Raw genomic sequence first — 20871 nt, forward strand, 5'->3', positions numbered from 1 at the left:
TGTGTGTGTGTGTGTGTGTGTGTGTGTGTTTAGCCATTAGTTGTAGTGGTAGATCTGACCAATCCCTGGTGAACTGGTGCATCCAGTCGGCAAAGAAAATGAGAAACACTTGCTGGCTGGGCACAGAGAAAAACTTCACCTGTGCTAGACCACTTCATTTTCTCTAACTTTATTAGAACACTTGGGGAATTGATTGCTGAAAGGACTGGGCTGGGGCTTCAGGTGTCTCTCTGTCTCATTTTGTGTGTCTGGCAGTGTCTGATTTCCCACTGGGCAAAGATCTTCTCTCTCTACTTTAATGATCGTGACGTGCGGTTTCGTCACAAGCTCTTATCAACATCTCCCCTTCTTGGCTCCCTCCTGTTGAACCCTCAACCTCCACCTAAGTAGTGTGGGCTTATTCTGCCTGTGATAAGTATTTGCTGCACTTAGCTTCTGTCTCCATGGTTCCCGTGGGTATTCTTAGTTTTTTGTTGTTCTGGCTCGGATTTTAAGTACGAGACGAAAATCGTTTGTCTCAAAACCTGTCACAAACTCGCCCTTGCTCTGTTCACTGACTGAGACGCAGACTGAACTGGACCACAAAACCAATCTAGCAGCAAGCTATCAATCTCAAAACAAACAGCACTCAGTGCCTGCTCTTAAATCTGACAGTTTTTGCCGATTGGCTGGTATTTCATCGCTAGCCTCGGGCTGTTTTTGCGTTGTTGTAGTAATGACAGGTTTTCCAGAAATTTGCTGATTTGTTGCCAAGTTCACACCTCAGAGCACAGAGTGGTGATATGATGAGCCGAGAGCTGATATAAAGCCCTGTGGCGGGTTGACAGAACAAGCAGGTAGGTGTTCTTCTAGGGGGTTTTGCAGACGATATCTTCCTTCATCAGTGACAGATCGACTTGAACTGCAGTCACTTTAGTTCAGTCACGTTGACAAACAATAAGAGAGGCACTGTTTCTGGTTCTTTAAGTTATTTTCATCATGCACTTCCATATGGATGTTGTGATATTGAAGGGATTAAGAAATAGAAACCAAGAAATATTCTGTTTTCACACTATCGTGAATGTCCTTATTGTGGGACAAACAAACGACTTCTTAATCTTCATCCTGATCTTAATACCACTGTTCTTTCTTCTCAGGTCTTCAGACTATGGTACTACATACACAAAACTGAACCTGGTGCCCGGGACAACCATCATTGTGAATAGCTTTTTCATCTGCCCAACCAACAAGAAAAAGGTAGGACGATGATTTCACTGTTTCTCAGACCGGTGTGAAGTTGAAATGATAAATGATGGTGAAAACTCAAATACCTGAACAAAAAACTGTTCATCTAAATGAATTTTTAAGATAAGAAGGACCCGCTGAGGATAAGGATTTGTTTGAGTGCGTGTGTGCGTGCTGCTGTATTGAACGGCTTGTGTCAACTTTTCCTCATACTCTTATTCTGGGAAAGGATGCAAACCTGTTGTGAGGACACTGGGTGTGTAGAAAATGCAAAGGACAATGGAAGGGTTAAAGTAATAAATAAGAAAAAAAATTGGAGATCGAAGAAAAGATACTGCACAGAGGTGCTGCCAACTGTGGCAGCCTGGTTAATTGGCAGCCCACTTCGTCACGGTCCTGCGTCCCACCAATCATAGGAGAGATGAAGGGGGGGATTAGATCCAGTCACTTCTCCTCGTTTTTGCTCCTCTTCACTCTAAATATCCGCGTGGGATCTACCATCTCATCTTATCACATGCAGACACAGACTAAATGTAGGCCAGACGGGAAGGAGAGCCTTTAATTGCCTGGAAATGGAAGTCTTAATTTCCCTCAAGGACTGCAAGATTTAGAGAGGGGCGGGTGAGGAGGTGGCAGTTTGTTGTGACAGGAAGGTGTCTGCTTGAAAACACCTTCAGGACTTGATGGGCATTCAGGATCAACACACCGCTTGAATCTGTTAATCTAAATGGCTGTGTTTGCCACTGCTGCTCTCGCTATAGGATTTGGGCTTATTGTAAATAAGGGTTCTGCAAATGGGGTTGTGTTGTGTTCACTGGCATTTTCGCAAGTTAGGCGCTGACTCCTTCAGAGATTTACCAATCAATTAATGTAATTTTATTTTAACCAAATGGCAAAAGAGACTAACTATTATACATACAACACAGTGGTAACGAAATTCAATTTTAAATTGAAGGCTTTCTAAGAAGCTCAAATTTAGTTCTTTTCATTGTTTTACTACTGACATTTAAAAAACATGCGGGCCAAATCCTTGCCATTACATCATTTAATGTGCCCCACATGAGCTAAAGATGGGTACAATTGTCTTAAAATAAAAGTCTGTAGTACAGTCTAGCCCAGATGGGGAGCGTTAATGTGAACTAAGATAAATGACATGTAAAAGTCTTGCGTAAAGGCTAAAATGCTAAAATGCTTTTAGCTTTTCCAACGCCATCTATTGGGTAAATGCAAGCATTGCAGAAGAAAGGCAGAAGTATGATGATAATATAAATTAATAACATTTTGGACAAGTATGGTTGGCCGGATTAGAAAGTCAAATGGGCTGCATCTGGCCTCCAAGCCATAGTTTGTCCATGCCTGGTTTATACTAATGTTTATTGAATGGGTTACATGCCGTGGTCAAATTCTGTGCGTGGAAAATGTATGGTGAAAAACCAACGATTCTTAATTTCTGATTCTTATCAAGCATGTGTTCACTACAAACTACATCTCCCATAATGCACGTCAGTTTTGTGACTTCTTGGCCAATATTGAACACATAAAGGTTCGGCTCAAGACTGCCACCTGTTGTGCAGCACTCTTCTGACTCAACTTTTCATTGTTAATTAAATATATAGGAGGCACTGTAGGTTGGGGTGTATGGTATGTATGGTACAGTCATCTCTGATGTATATCTTTGATACAGAAGGACAGAACTGGAAATGCAGCAATTGAGTGAGTGAAGTCGGAGGCTAGGCTAAGCTCGTAGCCGCCTCGCCTACTGTTTCTCCTTGCTAACAGAAAAAAGACAGAATTTGAGACAAAGCGACAAATTGATGGTTGGAAATAATATCGAAAAATACCAATGTACAACATTGACTTTAATCTATTATCTATTATCGTCTTTAGTTGCGTTGATTTATGTTGACATAGCATCCGCCCAGTTGACGCTCAAACACTTTGGTCCACACTTTGGTGGGTTCATCTTTTCCTTCTAATGCATCCACATCACGAGCGGTCACACTCACAAAGTACACCTGCACGTAGAGGAACACACACACACGTATGTGAGTGCACTTTGTTCTTGATGCAGCTTATCACATCAGAAAACAGGCGGCCAGTGGGTCTGTAAGCTCCCAGAGGGATTACACTTGGTGCGAAGGGGTCACACAGCGAGGTGCGAGGGCCCGCAGTAATCAATAGGACTTGAGGCAATTAGAAGGAGAGGTGAGCGTTCAGACAGAGACAATGTCACCCGCTCCGTCTCTCCCCTCCTCATCCCTTTATTGAGGGCTCCGTCAAGATGGGTTTGAGACTCCTTGCGGTGGCGCCTCCCTCCGAGGACCCTTGACTCACTTCAACGCAAATGGAGTTGTAAATAAATCCTGAGGCCTTGAGACTCAAACCTGTGCTCCCTAAACAGTTTTCTTTAACTCTGGAGTGCTGTCAACTGGACACGTGTTTTCTTTTTTTTTTTCTTTGTGTTGAATGCATTGTTAAAAAGAAGGTCCAGTTATTGATATGGACACAAAATAGTCCATTCCTGATGGTACCTATGGCTTTGACAGCTCTGTTGAATGAGTTGGTCAACACTAGAAGTGATCACACAGACAGAATTGTTTACTGATGTCAGAGGTGGAAGTAGTTAAAAATGCAAATTAAGTAAATGTATCTTTACTTTGCTTACATTTTACTCAAGTAAAAGTAAAAAAAATGCTAAATTTAAAATTGACTTTGAGTAAAAGTTACTTAGTTACTTTAAATTACTGCGTCATTTGACATCAACCGCCATTTGTTGTCCGGAAACACCTATCATCCAATGACAGGCTAGAGTCCGTCTCTTAGTCAACGTTCTCTGGCGACATTAAAAATAGCAGACCCACGCAATTTTCTTTCAAATAATATTGTTATCCCACTATTTAATTTTTTACTCAGTAACGTTGAATAATCGCAAAGAAACAGGATCAAGGATCATTTGAAGGTCAGTTAAATTAACGAGGAACCTTCTCGTGTTTATAAACGTACAGTATTTTCACATGCCCGAGCCAAAGGATGCTGTACACACGTTCACTTCACAAGTTGGTGTTTACTGCTTTTTATTATGTTAATCCCCTGCCATTCATTGCTTTTTCTCTCCATGTTTAAAATGCTCTGAGATCATTCTGTACCTGTCACAGCTGAAATTTTATATAATCCTGAATGTTGCTTAGCCTTAGCTTGGACTTAGCCTCAGCAGTTGATCTGATGCTTATATGCAGCACTGACGAACTCCACTATGGAATAAAGAAAGTACATACAGGACTGCAGTCTGCTTTAGGGACTAAGACTATGATATTGCGTCGCTATGTTGCTATGTAAATACGATCCCACTTTTCTGGTCCTCACTTGCTTAGACTAACTCAGAGTTAGTTTTCCTTCCCTTTATTCTTTTACTCCCTGTTCCTCTCCGTAATGTTTTGGAACAGATCGATAACCCCAACGGTAACCCGTGACCACAATTTTTATTATTTTCAAAGTCAGCAGCTAAGAATATGTGGAGCACAGCAGTGAAATAATTGCTTTTATAATAAGGCCCGTAGTGAGTGGATAAATAAATAAGTGTGATGTATTGGAGTTGTTTCAATTTGTCTTGATGAATAGCTCAAACGACCTCTGGTTTTTATGCCAGTGTTTTTCATAAACATTAGAAGATAAAAACTAAAACGTTTAAAATAAATTAACAGATTCTACAAATCTGAGTATCTTTTAGTTAGTAACTAGGGATGTCCGATATTAACTTATTATGCCAATATTGTCCAAACACTTCCACAATTTCCGATATCGATATAGTGGGGCAGTAGTGGCCTGGTGGTAAAGGTATTTAAGTGCTGCCTTCTCACTAAGGTGATGGGTAAAAGCAGTGTTTCTCAATTATTTTCAGCCATGCCCCTCTAGGGGGCAGCATTTAAATAAGATTGAGCAACTAGTAATATCTATTTATTTATCTGTGCAAACCACTGCATGAGTTTTTGGAGAAGGTAGGTTTAGAGCGATTGTGTTTCAATAAAAGTTCTTCAGAGCACTGAGGCGTATGAATGGTCTGTCGCCGGGGCATCAAACTATTTTTAGAGCACACAATATTTGGTGAAATCCAGGCATTGCGTTATCGGGTTTTTATTAGCAGAGGAACAACCGTTAAGGTTAAGTTATTTTTACAGATATTAAACAATTATGCTAATATCGGTCGGCCGACCGTAGTTTGTAGTAATTATTTACCCATCTAACAGTAAGTTTGGTAATGTAGCCTACCTCATTTATATGATGGGTTATGGTGAGACACTAGTCTGGTAGAGTTACTGTGTATCTGTGGTTTAGTTGATACAGTGGATCAGTTGTCTTTCATTTAGAAAAGGTTGTTGGGTCGATTCCATATTTTTTTGGTCTTTATTTTTGACACTTGAAAATAAAAGTCAGAATCTTTATTTTGAAGCTTTCTGAGTGGTTGTCAGGACTGGACCGTGTTGTACTGTATATTAGGGATGGCTTGATCCGATGTGATATTGGTCAAAATTTTAGGTTCCAACATCGAAAAAAAAACAAAACAACTACCGTCCGATCCAAAGTCTAAGCCCAAAAGCTCAACTTAATTTTGCAGGACTTGCCATAAAGGGTCACCTTTGCTTCAACAACGGCAGTCTGCAGCATGGTGGAGGAGAAAAGAAGGTATCGGATTGATATCGGTATTGCCAAAAACTCCAAGTTGCAGTATCAATAACAGTGTTGGACATGAAAGAGTATCGAGCCATCACTAATCTACATAATAGCGCATTATCTCACTGTAGCGTTAAGGTCCAAGGTGAGTCAGTCCCTATTGATTTTAACCATGTAGTTAAATTTGGTCAAACAAATTGTGGATTTTATCCAAAAAATTCAAACACAAGAACAGGAATTACTGAAATTGTAATTCAACATAAATCGAAAATATATGTAAGGTCAAATATTAAATGTCACATCATTTACTGGATAAATGAATCCAAGAGGAGACGAGGTGTATTGCAACAGACAGAGAGCTGTTACGTAAAGGTAATGAAGTCCGTGTAGTGGATAAAGTTCACATTTCTCCAAATCCCTGGTGCAGAAAGTCCAAAATTAGGGATGAGGATTTAATGAACAAGCTACAGACATCCTTCTTTGGCAGCTTTAGTCTTGTCCCCCAATTAAGCTGCTTTAAGCCCTTATCTGTCTTGGCTCTTTGAAGTTTCGGGAAAGGAGCCAAGTCGAAACAACGGCATTAATGCAGATGTAGAACGATTGTATGTGAGACCCCTCCCAGCCTCCCCGTCCTCCCGTACTCTTCCAGAGATTGTGGTTTTATTGGCTGCTTTAATTCCATCAAAGTGTCAGCGTTGATTTCTTTTAGTGTTTGTCACTTCAGGGGTAATTAGACCAGAGTGCCCTCTCTGAGGCACTTTCTCCATGTGTAACATTTTAATTGTAAACTTTCAGCTGGACAAAGGTCTGACCTTCAAGAAAACCAATGATATCACACAATACAGTATGACAGTCTGATGGGCCGGAGCCTTTAGTCTATAATTGTAGACTGGCCGCCGTCAACCAATCAGGCTGCATTAACATAAAACCTAAAACTAATTTTGGGCACTTGGAACAATTGTCAGATTAATGTGTGATATTATTATTATTTATTTATTTATTTTCTCTTCACCTATCTTTCCCAGGGCCACATACTGTAAAGAGAATATTATTATTATTTATTTATTTATTTTCTGTTCACCTATTTTTCTAGGACCACATATAGAGACAAACAATCTAATAGTCTGATTTGAAACTACTGAAAACCAAACCAGGTGAGAGACTGGGGATCAAACCACTAACACTGATCTTTTTGTAAGACAAGAGAGTTTTATCCACTCACAGTTGCTTTACGCAATTATTTACTTTGAGAAATTGAACAAGTCTGACTTTGACTTAAAATAACGGATGTCCTATATTAACTTTTTGCTGATATCTGTTATGCAATATTAACTTTTTGCCGATATCCGTTATGCCGATATTGCCCGAACACTTAATTTCCAATTTTGATATCAACCAATACTGATATATGAAGGTGTTTGGGTTAAAGCAGTGGTTCTCAATTATTTTTTGTCATGCCTTCCCCATATCAGTACAGAGCAACAGCATCAGTGGTTACCCTAACAGTTTCTTCAGTCATTTTTTGCAAATAAATAGGAAGTTGTTAAGCTTGAAAGAAACCAGAATAAAGGGATGACACAACGTCTTAAAAGCATTTTTTAAAAGGTTTAAACAGAGAATAGGAGAAGACTTCTACCTCTGAGCATTTCTGTGATTAACTGTTCAAAGAGCTTCACACACGAGAGATGTTTCAGATGTGGTCATGTCATAATTGCCCAGTGATGGAGTCTAATTTTGGTTATTTTAACGTGGCTTTCTGTCTCAGTAAAAATCGCCGTCTTCCTCTTTGTGGAAACACGATCTGGTCCCCACTTTGTCCTCTGCTTTCCACGTGGAGGAAGGAAAAATCGGAACGATAAATGGATAATGACTTGCGAGGAAAAGATGACCTCTTTGTCCAACAATGTCCTATTTATCATCAAAGCCTCATCTTTGAAGGTAATAATGAGCCAAATGATGGTAAAAGCAGGTCAGTGGTAATAAAAGCCATTCGGCTAATGGAAAGATGTAAAATAGCAGGGAAGGTGAAGAAGGGAGGGAAAAAAATGCATGTGCTTTCTGCTTTTTGTTGCATTTCATGGATGATTACACCTGGGGAAAATACTGGGAAGAACTAATTTAGTTTACACTGAATTAAACTCATTAATCTCTATCGATGCACATCATAGTACACCAGGTTTGCCTAAACCTGAGCAGTGGAGTGTGAACTGTGAAAGGGCTAATCCATTCTACAGAAACCGTTTAGATTATTCAGCTAAGTAGAATTATTTGAGGTGGATAAGTTTGAGAATTTGTATCTTTAAACTTTTTAGGCTTATACTTTATCGCTGTGAAGCCACCTGTCAGGAATTAATATAGATCTATCTATCTACAGTATCCATCCATCCATCCATCCATCCATCCATCCATCCATCCATCCATCTATCCATCTTTCTATGTTGCCAGGTGTTGACTCAGTGATAATGCAAATGGCAAAAACAAACTAGCTGTAGCCATAGCTGCAGCCCTCACCAGTAGTCCTATGTATAAAGGCTATGGTGGGCTTCAGAAAAGTTTGGGGATCACTGCAATAAGCCATTTCCTTCAGATAGTGTGAATTTGGAAGTATATATTTATTCTTTACATTTTGCAGACTGAAGATTGAGACTAAGCTTGCCTTGAAGCCATTGCTTTGCCACTGATCCACCTAAAGTTGGTCACAGAAAAGACTTTCTCGGGGCTTAAAAGCTATGCCAGCTTTTCCCACAGTGTATCTGCATGGGAGCCAGCCGTTCCTTTGTTGTTTACTTTTTCTCCGACTCTTCTTCTTCCCTTCCCATAGCCATGTCATCCTTTTTAATCCTCTGCTTAGGCACTGATCTAGGACCTGTGCAAAGGCCGATAGGGAGGCTGGATCAAGTGATGCAACAGTGACCCAAGGACAGTTGGAACCAAAGTTGGATCACAGAGGATTGTAGCATCACTTGCTGGAGGGCAGCAGTTTCTGTTTCACTTCACTGCCACATAGTATAAGTCTACAGTGGTCCGATTTTGAGTCTGCATGCTTTATCGCAGCAACAGGAAGTTAGTTGTAGGGTCACGTTGTTCTCTTGGATGGAGGAGACGTTGACGAGTCAAATGTGAGCCAATGTTACCGTTTCTAATAAACCTGTATCAACAGGCAGGGCAAACCTGAACTGTGAATTTACAGTTCTGGCAAGCCGTTCAAACTTTCTTGGGCGTTGTTCTCTTTCAGATTTTTGTTGAATATAGATAATGACAGTACCTGTCGCGAGAGCAATCAATATCGGTTACCACTAGGTATGTCGCAGTTGGCACCACATTATGGTGCTGTTATATTTTCATTGTTTTTGGTTTTTGTTGTGTTGCTAAGTCACTCAGACTTGGTTTTGTCACAGTTGGCTGTTTAACAGCTAAATGTTTCACTTTATTCACAAGACATTTGTTATTAGATTTCACAGGGTGGCCTGTTGGTTAGAAAGGCAGTCGGGAAAGAGAAATCCAAGAGATGATAACACTTAAAACTAAGATAATGATCACAAATATCTCATCCATGTAGTTTACTAGGAAATACACAGAGTGAGGAAACATAGTAGGTACAGTAAGTACATAGTAAGTACAAATGGCACAAATAAATATTAAAGCCAGATACATTTGACTTGCTGTGCCCTTCAAGCAACAGCTCTACTCCCCCTTGGGCCCAACCCCAACACTGGGAACCACTGTCTTGGTCTCTCTTTCTTGTCATTCTTCCAATATTGAGGCTTAGACATTACTATTAGATAAGATATCAATATTATGAACGAAAAAATGCATAGTAGAATAAAAATATTCCTAGTACTATTACAGTATAGTACTATTGCTCAGTATTCAGCATGCTGTGGTGTTTATTCCCCAGACAGACTTTGATGGAAAAATGTGTCCTGGACATTAAACTTAAAAAAAAGATGACAAAAACATTTTCTTTTTTTTAATAGCTGCTGAAGTAATAGGTTGAGTAGGTTGATATCAGGTGTGTCAAACTCATTGTAGTTCATTAGATGGCAAATGGACCAGTACAATCATAACAATTAACTGTAAATAACAACAAGTCCATGTTTTCCCCCTTTGTTTTCATTCAAAGAAATACAAGTATTTTAGATATGTATTAGTATATATTCACATTTAATGAAATGTTATTTTGCCAAACATCTCCTGAACATGAATTTTTTTTAATTTTATTTTCAAAAATCATCGTGCATGCCAAATTGACTATCCTAGCGAGCTGGTTTTGGCCTGTGGGCCATATGTTTAACAACTCTGTTTTACATAGCAGACTTCTAGCAAATATACAGGGTGCAGTGCAGTGCTTAAATAATGCCATATTGTGACACCAGAATCATCCGATCTGGTAATCTGAGTAATCGTAACTGTGACATTCACTTTTATACAATCAGTAGCTATGATACATTACTTTACATAACACTGTTATTTTGTCCATTGCCTGTATAAATATTTATCAGTTCTGCAACATTATCCTTGGAAAAAAATATACTCATCCTCGCAAATGCTGCCCCTCACCTGTTGGCGATGCATGCTGGGTATCTGCAGGTCACAGAGTACACATTTACACAACGGTGAGAAAAAGGTGACTCAGTTTTGCCACATGCTCTCAATGCTGGTCATGCGTTGTTCTGCTATACTGACAGGACATATACTTAGCAACGATCCATGTCGACCGGGCTTTACTTTTCACTGCTCTCGTCCACGAGGCAACTGCAAATCCCCGGAGGGCGTCATGATTCATATTGCCCCAGTCTATTCAGATTATGGCTTAACATTAGCTCTGATCATCTTTGACTTAGCATTGATCCCAGGTATTGACCCATCCGCTCCGTCCAGCTGAGCCCGTGTTTGTTCACTTGTGCCACGGTGAAGCCATTGAGGGGTCAGCGTTACTGCTTTCACCTCCTCAATGCCAGGGACTAAATGGATTGACCTGACCTGGATCCACTGATTCTAATCAATAGACAATGAGCCAGAGCCACTGACTTACACTGCTATCTGCTGTCTCACTGTGGACAGAGATGGGACTTCTTTTTTTTTTTAAATTGTTTTTTACATCGTAGTGACACCAATGTTCACTGCATTGGAGACCTTCCACTATGTGTCAGTTGATTTGAAACTGAAACAAGAAACTGTGTAAGAAAATCTTGTCTTTATTCAATTCCTGCCACTATATCTCAGTGTGTTCAACTAAACAGGCCCAGGTTTCATGCTGTGTAAATTGACCTACGTGATTACCTCATGTAGAATATGTGCTGATACTTATGGATATAATTCGAGAACCAGTTCTGATTAGTTGAAAGTGGCAGGTGTATCTTTTGCAGTAGGAGTTTTTTTCTTATGTTTTTTTCTGTGGAGTTTTACTTTTGTCTTAATCAAATGCCAAATCTATTTGAACAATATTTTGTCCTTTTTTGTCCTTAAAGAAAGATTCATTTTAAGGAATCAATAGGTTTATTAATCAATTTATAAAAGAATCTCTAAATTCTGAACAATGCCCATCCTGTACTGTCTGTAGAGGAGCCACTCCTAGAGAAACATTATAATTATTCTTTAGCCCCTTTGTTTTTGCTCGTGGCGTCTAAAAATAGACACTCACTCATCTCCTTGCAGTGTCCTTCCTCGATCAAAGACAGGCAGGTTTAACTCCGCAGAATTCAGTGTTTGACGTCTCCTAGTAAGTCTCAGCCGAATGTGTCACAGGGGCGAGAACACAGCCAGCCGATGTATGATTTTTAATATCAAAGCAATATACTCTACCTGGGATTTTTTTATAGCCCTACCTCTGGCTCGGTAAGATGCAGTGCTGTGCACAAAAGTAAACAGACCCAGCACGGCAGGCTGTGTACAATGCAGCAACGCTCATATCAGGGTAACAAAAGACGGCATCCATCACTTTATTGCCTTTATTCATCCTCCTGTCCAAGCTGTCCACCATGTCTAAAAAAAATTCCTTCCACCCGTCATCCATCTGTTACTAATGGATAGTCTTTTTTTCCCTCATGTCTGACAAGGTGTTCTCTTCCCTTTTTTTTTTTTTGTTCATTTTTCCACCTCAACCATTTATTTCTACGTATCGCACTTTCTATTTTTTTTTTTTTTTTCAGTCTGACTGCCTTGTTCCAACATTTCTCTGCAGGCTCTTTATTTCCCGGGAATCTGTTCAGTAATTCAGGGACTTCAGGGTGTAGAGGAGAAATGAAAACCTATATTTAGTTCCTCCGTCATTGTTCCTGGCTTCAGAAAACCCTTCGTGCTCCAGGTGCCTTCAGGTGCTCAGGCGCGCGGGAGAACTCAGAAGCGGATTTTGCTCACTTGTCGAAGAGACTTCCTTTCAACTGCGTAATTCTTTTTTTGTTTTGCTGAATATAGGTTATAAGCAGAGACATGTTACCATAAAATGCAGTAAAAAAAAAAAAATGTCTGTGCCTCGACGTATCAACTTTACAGGTATTCATTACGAGCTATCAGACTGCACTGCCTCCAAATGACACATGACTCTGAGCCGATGATCATATTTTACTTCCCTCTGTGTCTCTGACATGTTCATTTTGTCGCTGGCTCTTCGTGATCTAGTCATGTCCCGAGGTGCACAGGGACGCCAGTAAAGAAGTTTCACAAATGTTCATGATGCTACTCTAATTCCACACTTTATAATAACTTAGTATGTGACTTACAAATGTCGAATTTGTAAAATTTGTAAATTGCTTCAGATAAAGTTTGGGTACACCAGATTAACATTTAATGTGTCATTTTCAGACTGTGTAGTCCAATCCAAAAAGGTATTGGTATGGTCTTCAAAAAACTCAAGATAATTTTTTAAAGAAAATATTTTTTAGAAGTATTTAAAAATACTAATGCTTTTTTGAGTTGGTTTAAAAAAATGCAATGGACAGAGGGGCCAATATATCAGTAAAACTAAGCACTAAGCAAAATTAGAAATAACATTAAATGTAATAATACTAGGGACGTCGGATAATAACGGCCGATCGATATTATCAGCCGGATATTGGCATAATTATGTAATATCTGTAAGAATTGTTATGTTTTCTTCCGATAATGAAAATTTCAATAACAACGCCCTGGGTTTGCCAAGTGATGTGTGCTCTAAAAATAGTTTGGGGGAAAAACAGCTGTTTATGAAAGTGAAAGCCACTAGATGGCAGCAATACAGTGGTATGTACAGATAAACAAATTACCAGTTTTTCCCAAGGTTAACGCAGCTAACTGAACAGAAAGTGAGCAAAGCTTTTACACTAATACTTTTAATTCGAATACTAATGCTAAAGGCCTGATACTGGTACCGTAGGTATCAGAAATATCTAGTTGTTACTCTGAGTATGGGGTTGTTGAACTGGCACGTTTTTTTGAGTTTTTGAATGAAGTATCAGGCCAGATACCAATATTGGCATTAGTATCTGTTTATTCCTAGTTTCACATTGCTGCGAAAAATATGATCTCACTACACCAATGTGTAAACAAAGAATGTGAAGCTACGTGGAAATTCAGTTATGAGCTAAAGCTTGCAGTGCACTCACAGCTGTGTGCAGAAACCCTTCCATGTGTCATTTAATCTGTTTGCCTTTCCATTGTCATCTTTTTCCGACTTTTCTCCGGGCCATATTTTGGCACTGCTTTCCCCGCAGATGCTGTTCCAGGAAAGCTCTAGGTGTGGCGCACAAATCCAGGTCTAAATTTAGCTCCTTTATCGCTGGTTTTGGCCTAGGAAAGTCTCCCTGCTCGAGGTGCCTCAGGTGCTCAGTAGCCTGACGGTTATCCCCATGCCAAGTGTTGCTCACTTGTCGAACACGATTCCTGCAGCTGCTCAAACACTTCTGTTTGATTCAGTTCACTTGCGGAGCTGAAACCCAGCGTCGTAAATCATGGTGAAATGCGCACCTTTGTAGTCCTCTGTAAATTTCCTTTACAGGCCATTATTACAGGCTGCCACACATCAGTGTCATCACTGATAAAAGTGATGCACGACTCTTTATACCTAACTTTTGGATCTCATGTTTCACTTGTATCATATTGACTAGTATTTCTAATATTTATAATTAAATAGTTGTCAATCAATATCCAAATATATATAAAATACACATATGTATCAAAACAAACGTGAAAATGTATGTGAACATATATAATAGTGTATTTTTGCATAATGGACCTATCTTCAAATGATTCTCTGCCCTTCATGCAGTTTGTGAAGAATAATTGAGTGGACTTCAAAAGGAAATTTAAGCCTTGAGTTAAAGTGCATAAAATGAAGCCAGTGTTAATCCTTTTATCCAGGCAGACACATCATTTCTTAACTTCATTAGACACATTCCTTATGGGATGTAATTTATGGTAAGACAGGCGTACTTTAAGGCGTGTACATTTAAGTACTCCAGCCGTTGGAGTGCATTTTCAGGCCCATCAGCTTGATGAAAATGATGGTTCTTGACACCTGGGATCCACTCAGGTGGGCTTTGCAGTACGCTTGTACGAGTTTCCTCAAGAGCAGGTGGAAAGCTCAGTTTGAAAAATCTTTTCCTTCGATGAGGAGTTACATCATCTTCGCAGTGATGCAACACAAAGTGAAGCAGCAAAGTGGCAAAGCTGACTTTTCAAGGCCTTGGTTTTACTCTACTAACGACAGTATAAAGACTTCTTAGTAATCTTTGTTTACTTGACCAGTGAGGCAAGGGTTCTGCTTGGAGGGAGACTGCAGCTTTTCTCATACATCATATTAAAATAGCTAAACATAAAATTATTTTCAAGGTGCACTCCATTCATTTCAAATGTCTTGACTTGACTTGCTGTAGGTTATGATTAAAAATAATGATTTTGAAACAAGTTGTCGTTAAGATACTAATACATTTTAATAATAAGAATAATAACTTAATTACATGGTATCTGTGGATTAATCATAATAATCATGATTAATCAAGATAAATAAACAATGTGGCTAATTATGACAGAACAAAATGTTTTTATAGGTATGTTCGATATTACCTTTTTGCCGATATCCGATATGCCGATATTGTCCCAACACTTAATTTCCAATTCCGGTATAAACCGATACCGATATAGACCTGGTAATATTTATTTATTTATCTGTAGAAACCACTGTATGAGTATGAGTTTAATTAAATGAGCTGCAATGCTGCCATCTAGTGTTGATTACTTTATTATACAGTTGTTTTTCCCCAAAACTATTTTTAGAGCACAAATCATTTGGCAAAACCTAGGCATTGCGTGATCGGGTTTATCATTATCAGAGGAAAAACCGATAAAGATTCTTGTAGATACAATATGTTAATATCGGGCCAATTATATCGGTCGGCCGATATTATCCGGCATCCCTAGTTTTTTGTTTATTGCGGGAACAGAAAGACAAATAAGAGCAGGCAGATGATTGCGTTTTGCATTTATTTGTGACTAATTCAAATTATGTAATTATTAAAAAAAGAAAGTCGCTGATTTATATGCAGAAAAATGAAAAACTTAGCTTGATAGAGTTTGTGTATTTTAGTCATTAGTAGATATATTGACAAAAGGCTGTAAAACACATCTATGCTTGGTTCAGTTCAATCGGTAAAAATATCTATTTTTGTAGCTAGGATTATTGCCACACACAACACCCTGCGCCATCAAGAGGAACCCGCCGCAATTTTGGGAACCACTGCTTTCAGCTGTTTGTTACTTTATGAGGTAATTTTAGGATTGTGGTAGATTTTGCAAATACTGTCTACTCTTTGTTTCAATAGGAAGACACAATGTATGTGTCAACTCTACTGCTGTCATTCACAGTTTCTCTTTTTTTTCCCACCCTGTCCTTCTATCTCTGGGCTTTTTTTTTTTTTTCTCACCTGTTTATTTCATCTTTTTCCAATTCTTTGGAACAAGAAAGATGTGTCGATGGGGTTGGTCTCAGACTGAAAGAGAAAAACTGGGAGGTGGAGAAAGAGAAGGGAGTCAAGATATAGAACAGGAAAATTGATCATTTTACCTATGACTTTCTCTGCTTCTCACCACAAATGGCACTGAATAGAAGTGGATGAATTTGTCAGGCCGCGTTCACCTTGACACCAAAGAGAATCAAGTTTGGTTTCCATCTTGTCAAGCGGAGCCGCTATGTCACCTATCACAAGCATATAGAATACAAAAAGTACATAAGTCATAGTTGAAAAATTGACCTACATGTAAAACATTTTGTTTCACATATAATGTAATAGGTATGTTATTATGTCAATACATGAAGAGCTCAGCTGTTCCCAACATATAAGTACCATAAGTAGAAGCACATTCATGTTTTCTACTGCAGATTTTTTTGTTGATTTTTATTTGATTTGGTCATGAATCTTGCTTGGGCACATATTTCAGAATTCTACAATCAAATTTTACATTTCTTTTTAAATATTTATTTAAAAAATGAAATGGACAAGGAACAGATGGAGGACAGACTGAGGGACATGATGGACAAAAAAAGACCTGGCATTTCTGGCTGAAGACCTGGCTGAAAAGACACCCAGGCCTGCAGTGATTGTAATAATTGGATAGTAATGGGATATTGGATTTGGTTAATGACATGGCAGCACTGAATGCTGTTAAATACTGTGTGCTGCTGGATACGGTAGAAGAGAAGAGAAGAGAAGGTGGTGCTGGAATGCTGTTAAATACTGTGTGCTGCTGGATATGGTAGAAGAGAAGAGAAGGTGGTGCTGGAACTAATAGAAGACACAGGTTAAACTCATGTATATGTCATATACAATACATATATGTTTGGCGCAAGGATAGGTGAGAATTGGTGCTTGTACATTGTACCACAGCAAAGGATAGGTGAGAATTGGTGCTTGTACATCGTACCACAGCAGGCCAAAGTGGGACTCAAACCAGGGTTCTTTGGATGTTTAAGGAACCATTACTCCACTTGGTAGCCTTGTGAGAAATAAATTTTAAAAAATGTTCCTCTTAAGTTCATCATACGATGAAACGCTGTTCTGTGAACATTCTGTTGGTTCTCTGATCACGGCTGTTGTTGCTTTCTTCTTCCGTAGCTTCACAATTTAACCACAGCACATTCTTTGTCTGGTGTGTGTACAGTAGGTTTCATCCTGGAAAGATATGCCGTGATAGAACGATCAAAGAAGCCTTTTGATCTGATCTGTGCTAATTGGTATAACAGTCAGAATCAAAGAGAAGATTGATGAAAACGTTGCTCTCAAAGCACTAACCAGCCGAGCCAGCAGCGTGTTGTCTAATTGGAAACCGAAGTCACTGCATTGCCTTTATTGTTGAACAGTATGGTAGGATTGTTTATTAAATATGTCAAATAGATCTTACATAATTTATCATACCAGATATGTCAAGTTGTCACTTTGGCTAGAAGACTTACATCGTGTGAGGGCAACTTCTTATTTACGAAGGCAAATAAGAAAAATGACCTAGAGAAAAGAATAAAAATGTTAAAAAGCTTCACAAGCCACTATTTGTATTAAAAGCCAATATGTTACCTATAGTACACCACCAAACAAAAATGTCAAAAAATATGTGAATTAAAATTTAATTAAAAAATGCTATTTGTATTAAAAGCCAATATGTTACTCATAGTACACCACCAAACAAAAATGTCACAAAAAATCTTTTAGTTTCAGTTCACTAACCATTTATGTAGTCAGTGTGAAACCTGGGCCTGTTTAGTTGAACATAACCATGATATACTCCCAGGAATTGAAGAAAGACACACACATACCAAGATCTTCATGAACATAACCATGATATACTCCCAGGAATTGAAGAAAGACATACACATACCAAGATCTTCTTTTATAGCCTCTGCTGCGTTCTAGTGGAATAGTACTTAATATTAGTTGACTCTCACAGCACATAATGACCTTCTTCATTAGTTGACTCTCACAGCACATAATGTGCCCCGAGCCAGTGGTTGGGAATCACTAATAAAAGCAACCCCCACCGCTGATAACTCAAACCTTCTTAAGACAAATATGTAGTCTGTTTTATGTATTTAATTTTATCTTTACCTTTGTTATCGTTTGGTGTCCAATTTGGCATATTTGTAGATGATAAAGCCGTTTCCTCTTATAAATGAACTGCTTACATTTCTCTAAATCCAATACCAAGTTGTTTGAAATGTAGTAACATCTGAGTAAAAGGACAGCTGTGTTGTTTCCGTCATACGTTGCCTAAGAGCCGGACTCTTATCTTGCCCTGCCTCACACTATCACCACGTTATCAGTGTGGAGGTGTTTAAAAAAAAAAAAAAAAACAGACAAAGCTGTCTCTTCTCAAAGCCTGAGGTAGGCGGCTGGAACACCAGCGTGACAGCTGTATCTACAAACCTCACTCCATTTGGTGCCATGTTTACTAAAGTAGAACCAACTTAAGTTTCTCGTTGATGCTTCACTTAATGCTACACTGAATTAACAATCCAGAAGTGAAACCCAAACCCCAGTTATCCACAGGAGCTCTACATTTATGAAGCATGCCTGTTAATTATGGGCTGGTTTATAGCATAGCCTTTGGTTCAACTGAGACATCAAAAAAGTCAACACAGTCTCTTATGTGTTATATCTAGGGCATTCATAGGGTGGCTATGGATTAATCATGATTAATTGTCTTCTACTTTATAATAATCTATATCAGTGGTTGTCAATTGCTTTCTGCCATGCCCCCCCTAGGGGACAGAAATGTTTTTACACCTCCCAAATTGAAATACTATTGACAATCTGATAACGTGTATTTTTATCTGTACTAACCACTGTATGAGTTGCTGCCACCTAGTGACTGGAGGCTTGTTATCATTCAAGCATTACAGCAGTGGTACACTTATGTCCAGCATTCCATTGGAAGCCTTTCACGCCCAGTCCTCCTGTTTTTGCCACCCCGGCACGTTTATCACCCCTCCCTCCCCCACCACTACTTGAGAAGTACTGACCGATATGTTGAAGCCAAATGTCTGGATTGATTTGTTGTCAGAAAATTCATCTACAGCCAATTGGAATTGACATGTACTCGATGTTGACGTTGACGAACAACTTCAGCACATATCTTTTCGGGTTCATTAGCTGGAAAAAAATGATTGTGTATCAGCGTCACACCCAACTTTGTCCATCCTAGTCTGACATGACAGCTGTATCTTTTATTTTGTCGTGTCCAATTTATATTTGTACTTTAGAGATGAGGTTGTCAGAATGTGGTATTTTTACTTTATTTACTTTATTCGGTACAGTATCTGAGCACAGAAATCACTCCACTTGACATTAAGTTTAAAACAGGAGCTGTATTTAGCTTTGAAAGACACGAACCACAAGGAATCAGGTATTAGCGATGGCAGCCCTATACGTTAGCATGCATGAATTTTTATATCTAATTTAGGCCAAAAGACGAGGCAAAGTTTATGAGTCAGACAGCTCGACAGCTCGTAGGTGGTGCAGAAGCCAATCATCCTTTGTGTTCACGCACGGCCCACCACCATCCACCTTTACATACAACAGTTTGACATTTCCCAAATGCACTTCTTGCCTGGCACTGACACCAAACTGTCACTTTGGCTTAGAGTGCAGAGTCTTTGCGTCACTCACAGGCCTTTAAAGTCAGTATGGCTGGGTGTGGTGCAAGGCAAAGAGGAGGTGGATGGGAGAGGGGGCGGAGGAAGAGAAGAGAAGTGTGAGGCTCAGGCAGCGAAGCCAACTCGGTTCTCTCGATCCAGCTGATAACTTTGTAAAGGAGAAGAAGGGAGTACGGAGGAGTGACGAGACGTCATGTCGGAACGAGTGAGAGTTTGAGATTGATAGAAGTGACAGGGACATGACGGGAGAACAGTAGAGAGACTGACTGAGAAAGAGACGAAGGGACAAAAAGAAACACTGGCTGTGTGTGAAGGCATCAAGGTAGAAGGACTGGCAGTCACAGACACCGAGTGGTAAAAAGACAAAAAAAAAAAAAGGCCAAGTAGGAGTTAATGTTTTAGGTAAGCTCAACTTTTTCACCATTGGGTTTTTTTAATTAGTAAAGTAAACCCCATGAGATTGTACCTAATCTATGTTACTATATGGCTTTAAGGCTACATGTACTGAAACTTATTTGGCAAATAACCAAAATGTATTATTATTTCTAATAATAATTTTTAAAATTTCAACTTCATTAGTCACATATTTGGGAAATGCTTGTACCAACAGCAGATCTGCTGCAACAGGCTGCCCCTTGGAGGCACCAATTATGCTTTTCCTCTGGGAATCAAACCCAGCACTTTCTGCTTTCTGCTTCCGAGGTGGACGTGCTAACCGCTATGCTGTGTAACCACATTTTTTTTATATAATTTTTTTTATTTATTGGAAAAATTACTTATTTGGAGAAATAATTCTATTTGAGAAAAAAAGTGACAATAATTATGAAAATTATAATGACATTTTTTGCACCAATCCAAATGTTATCACCTTGTTTCCAGTTGGAATTGAATAACAGGGTGAATACTAGAAGTTTAGTGTTTCCAAAATGGCGATTTTTCTAATGGTGCTCACTTTAATACCTTATCACTTCTCCGACCACGTTCAGCGGCAAAATGAAAAAATTGTTAGATTTGAGTATTTATTATTATTATAAGAAAAAACTCTGGAAAGTCAATTTTTAATTTGATGTCTTGCAGCTAAAAAAGAAATGCTGCTGTGGAAGGAGAAGAAAATCCTTTTACACGTGTAAATGTGCCTCGGTTTTTTTTTTTTTTGTTGTTTGTTTTTTTCCCCCTGAGATAACATTCACTGAAGAACTACACACATGTATTATGTCCCATGCAATACATTCATATTTCCCACACTGTGCGTGTATGTGTGTGTGTTAGTGTGCAAAGGCGTGATTTATGCAGACCAGACACATGTGGCGCAGGGGGCTCTGCTGAATGGAGGAATAAATAAAAAGGCAAGTGGAGCCTCA

At 39.0% G+C, this 20871-nt stretch overlaps 1 protein-coding gene across 7 annotated transcripts in view; it reads left to right on the forward strand.

Moving 5' to 3' along the window:
- sorcs2 (sortilin-related VPS10 domain containing receptor 2) overlaps positions 1–20871 on the forward strand; it is a 284595-nt gene that overhangs the window by 144572 nt on the left and 119152 nt on the right. For all 7 annotated transcript variants that reach the window (XM_025062521.1, XM_025062513.1, XM_025062528.1 and 4 more), the window contains exon 3: positions 1137–1236. In XM_025062521.1, the coding sequence (XP_024918289.1) occupies positions 1137–1236 (100 nt within the window). The remainder of the gene's footprint in view (positions 1–1136; positions 1237–20871) is intronic.

The sequence above is a fragment of the Cynoglossus semilaevis genome, chromosome 1 (genome assembly GCF_000523025.1).
Source record: "Cynoglossus semilaevis isolate Cse_v1.0 chromosome 1, Cse_v1.0, whole genome shotgun sequence".
Classification (NCBI taxonomy): domain Eukaryota; kingdom Metazoa; phylum Chordata; class Actinopteri; order Pleuronectiformes; family Cynoglossidae; genus Cynoglossus; species Cynoglossus semilaevis.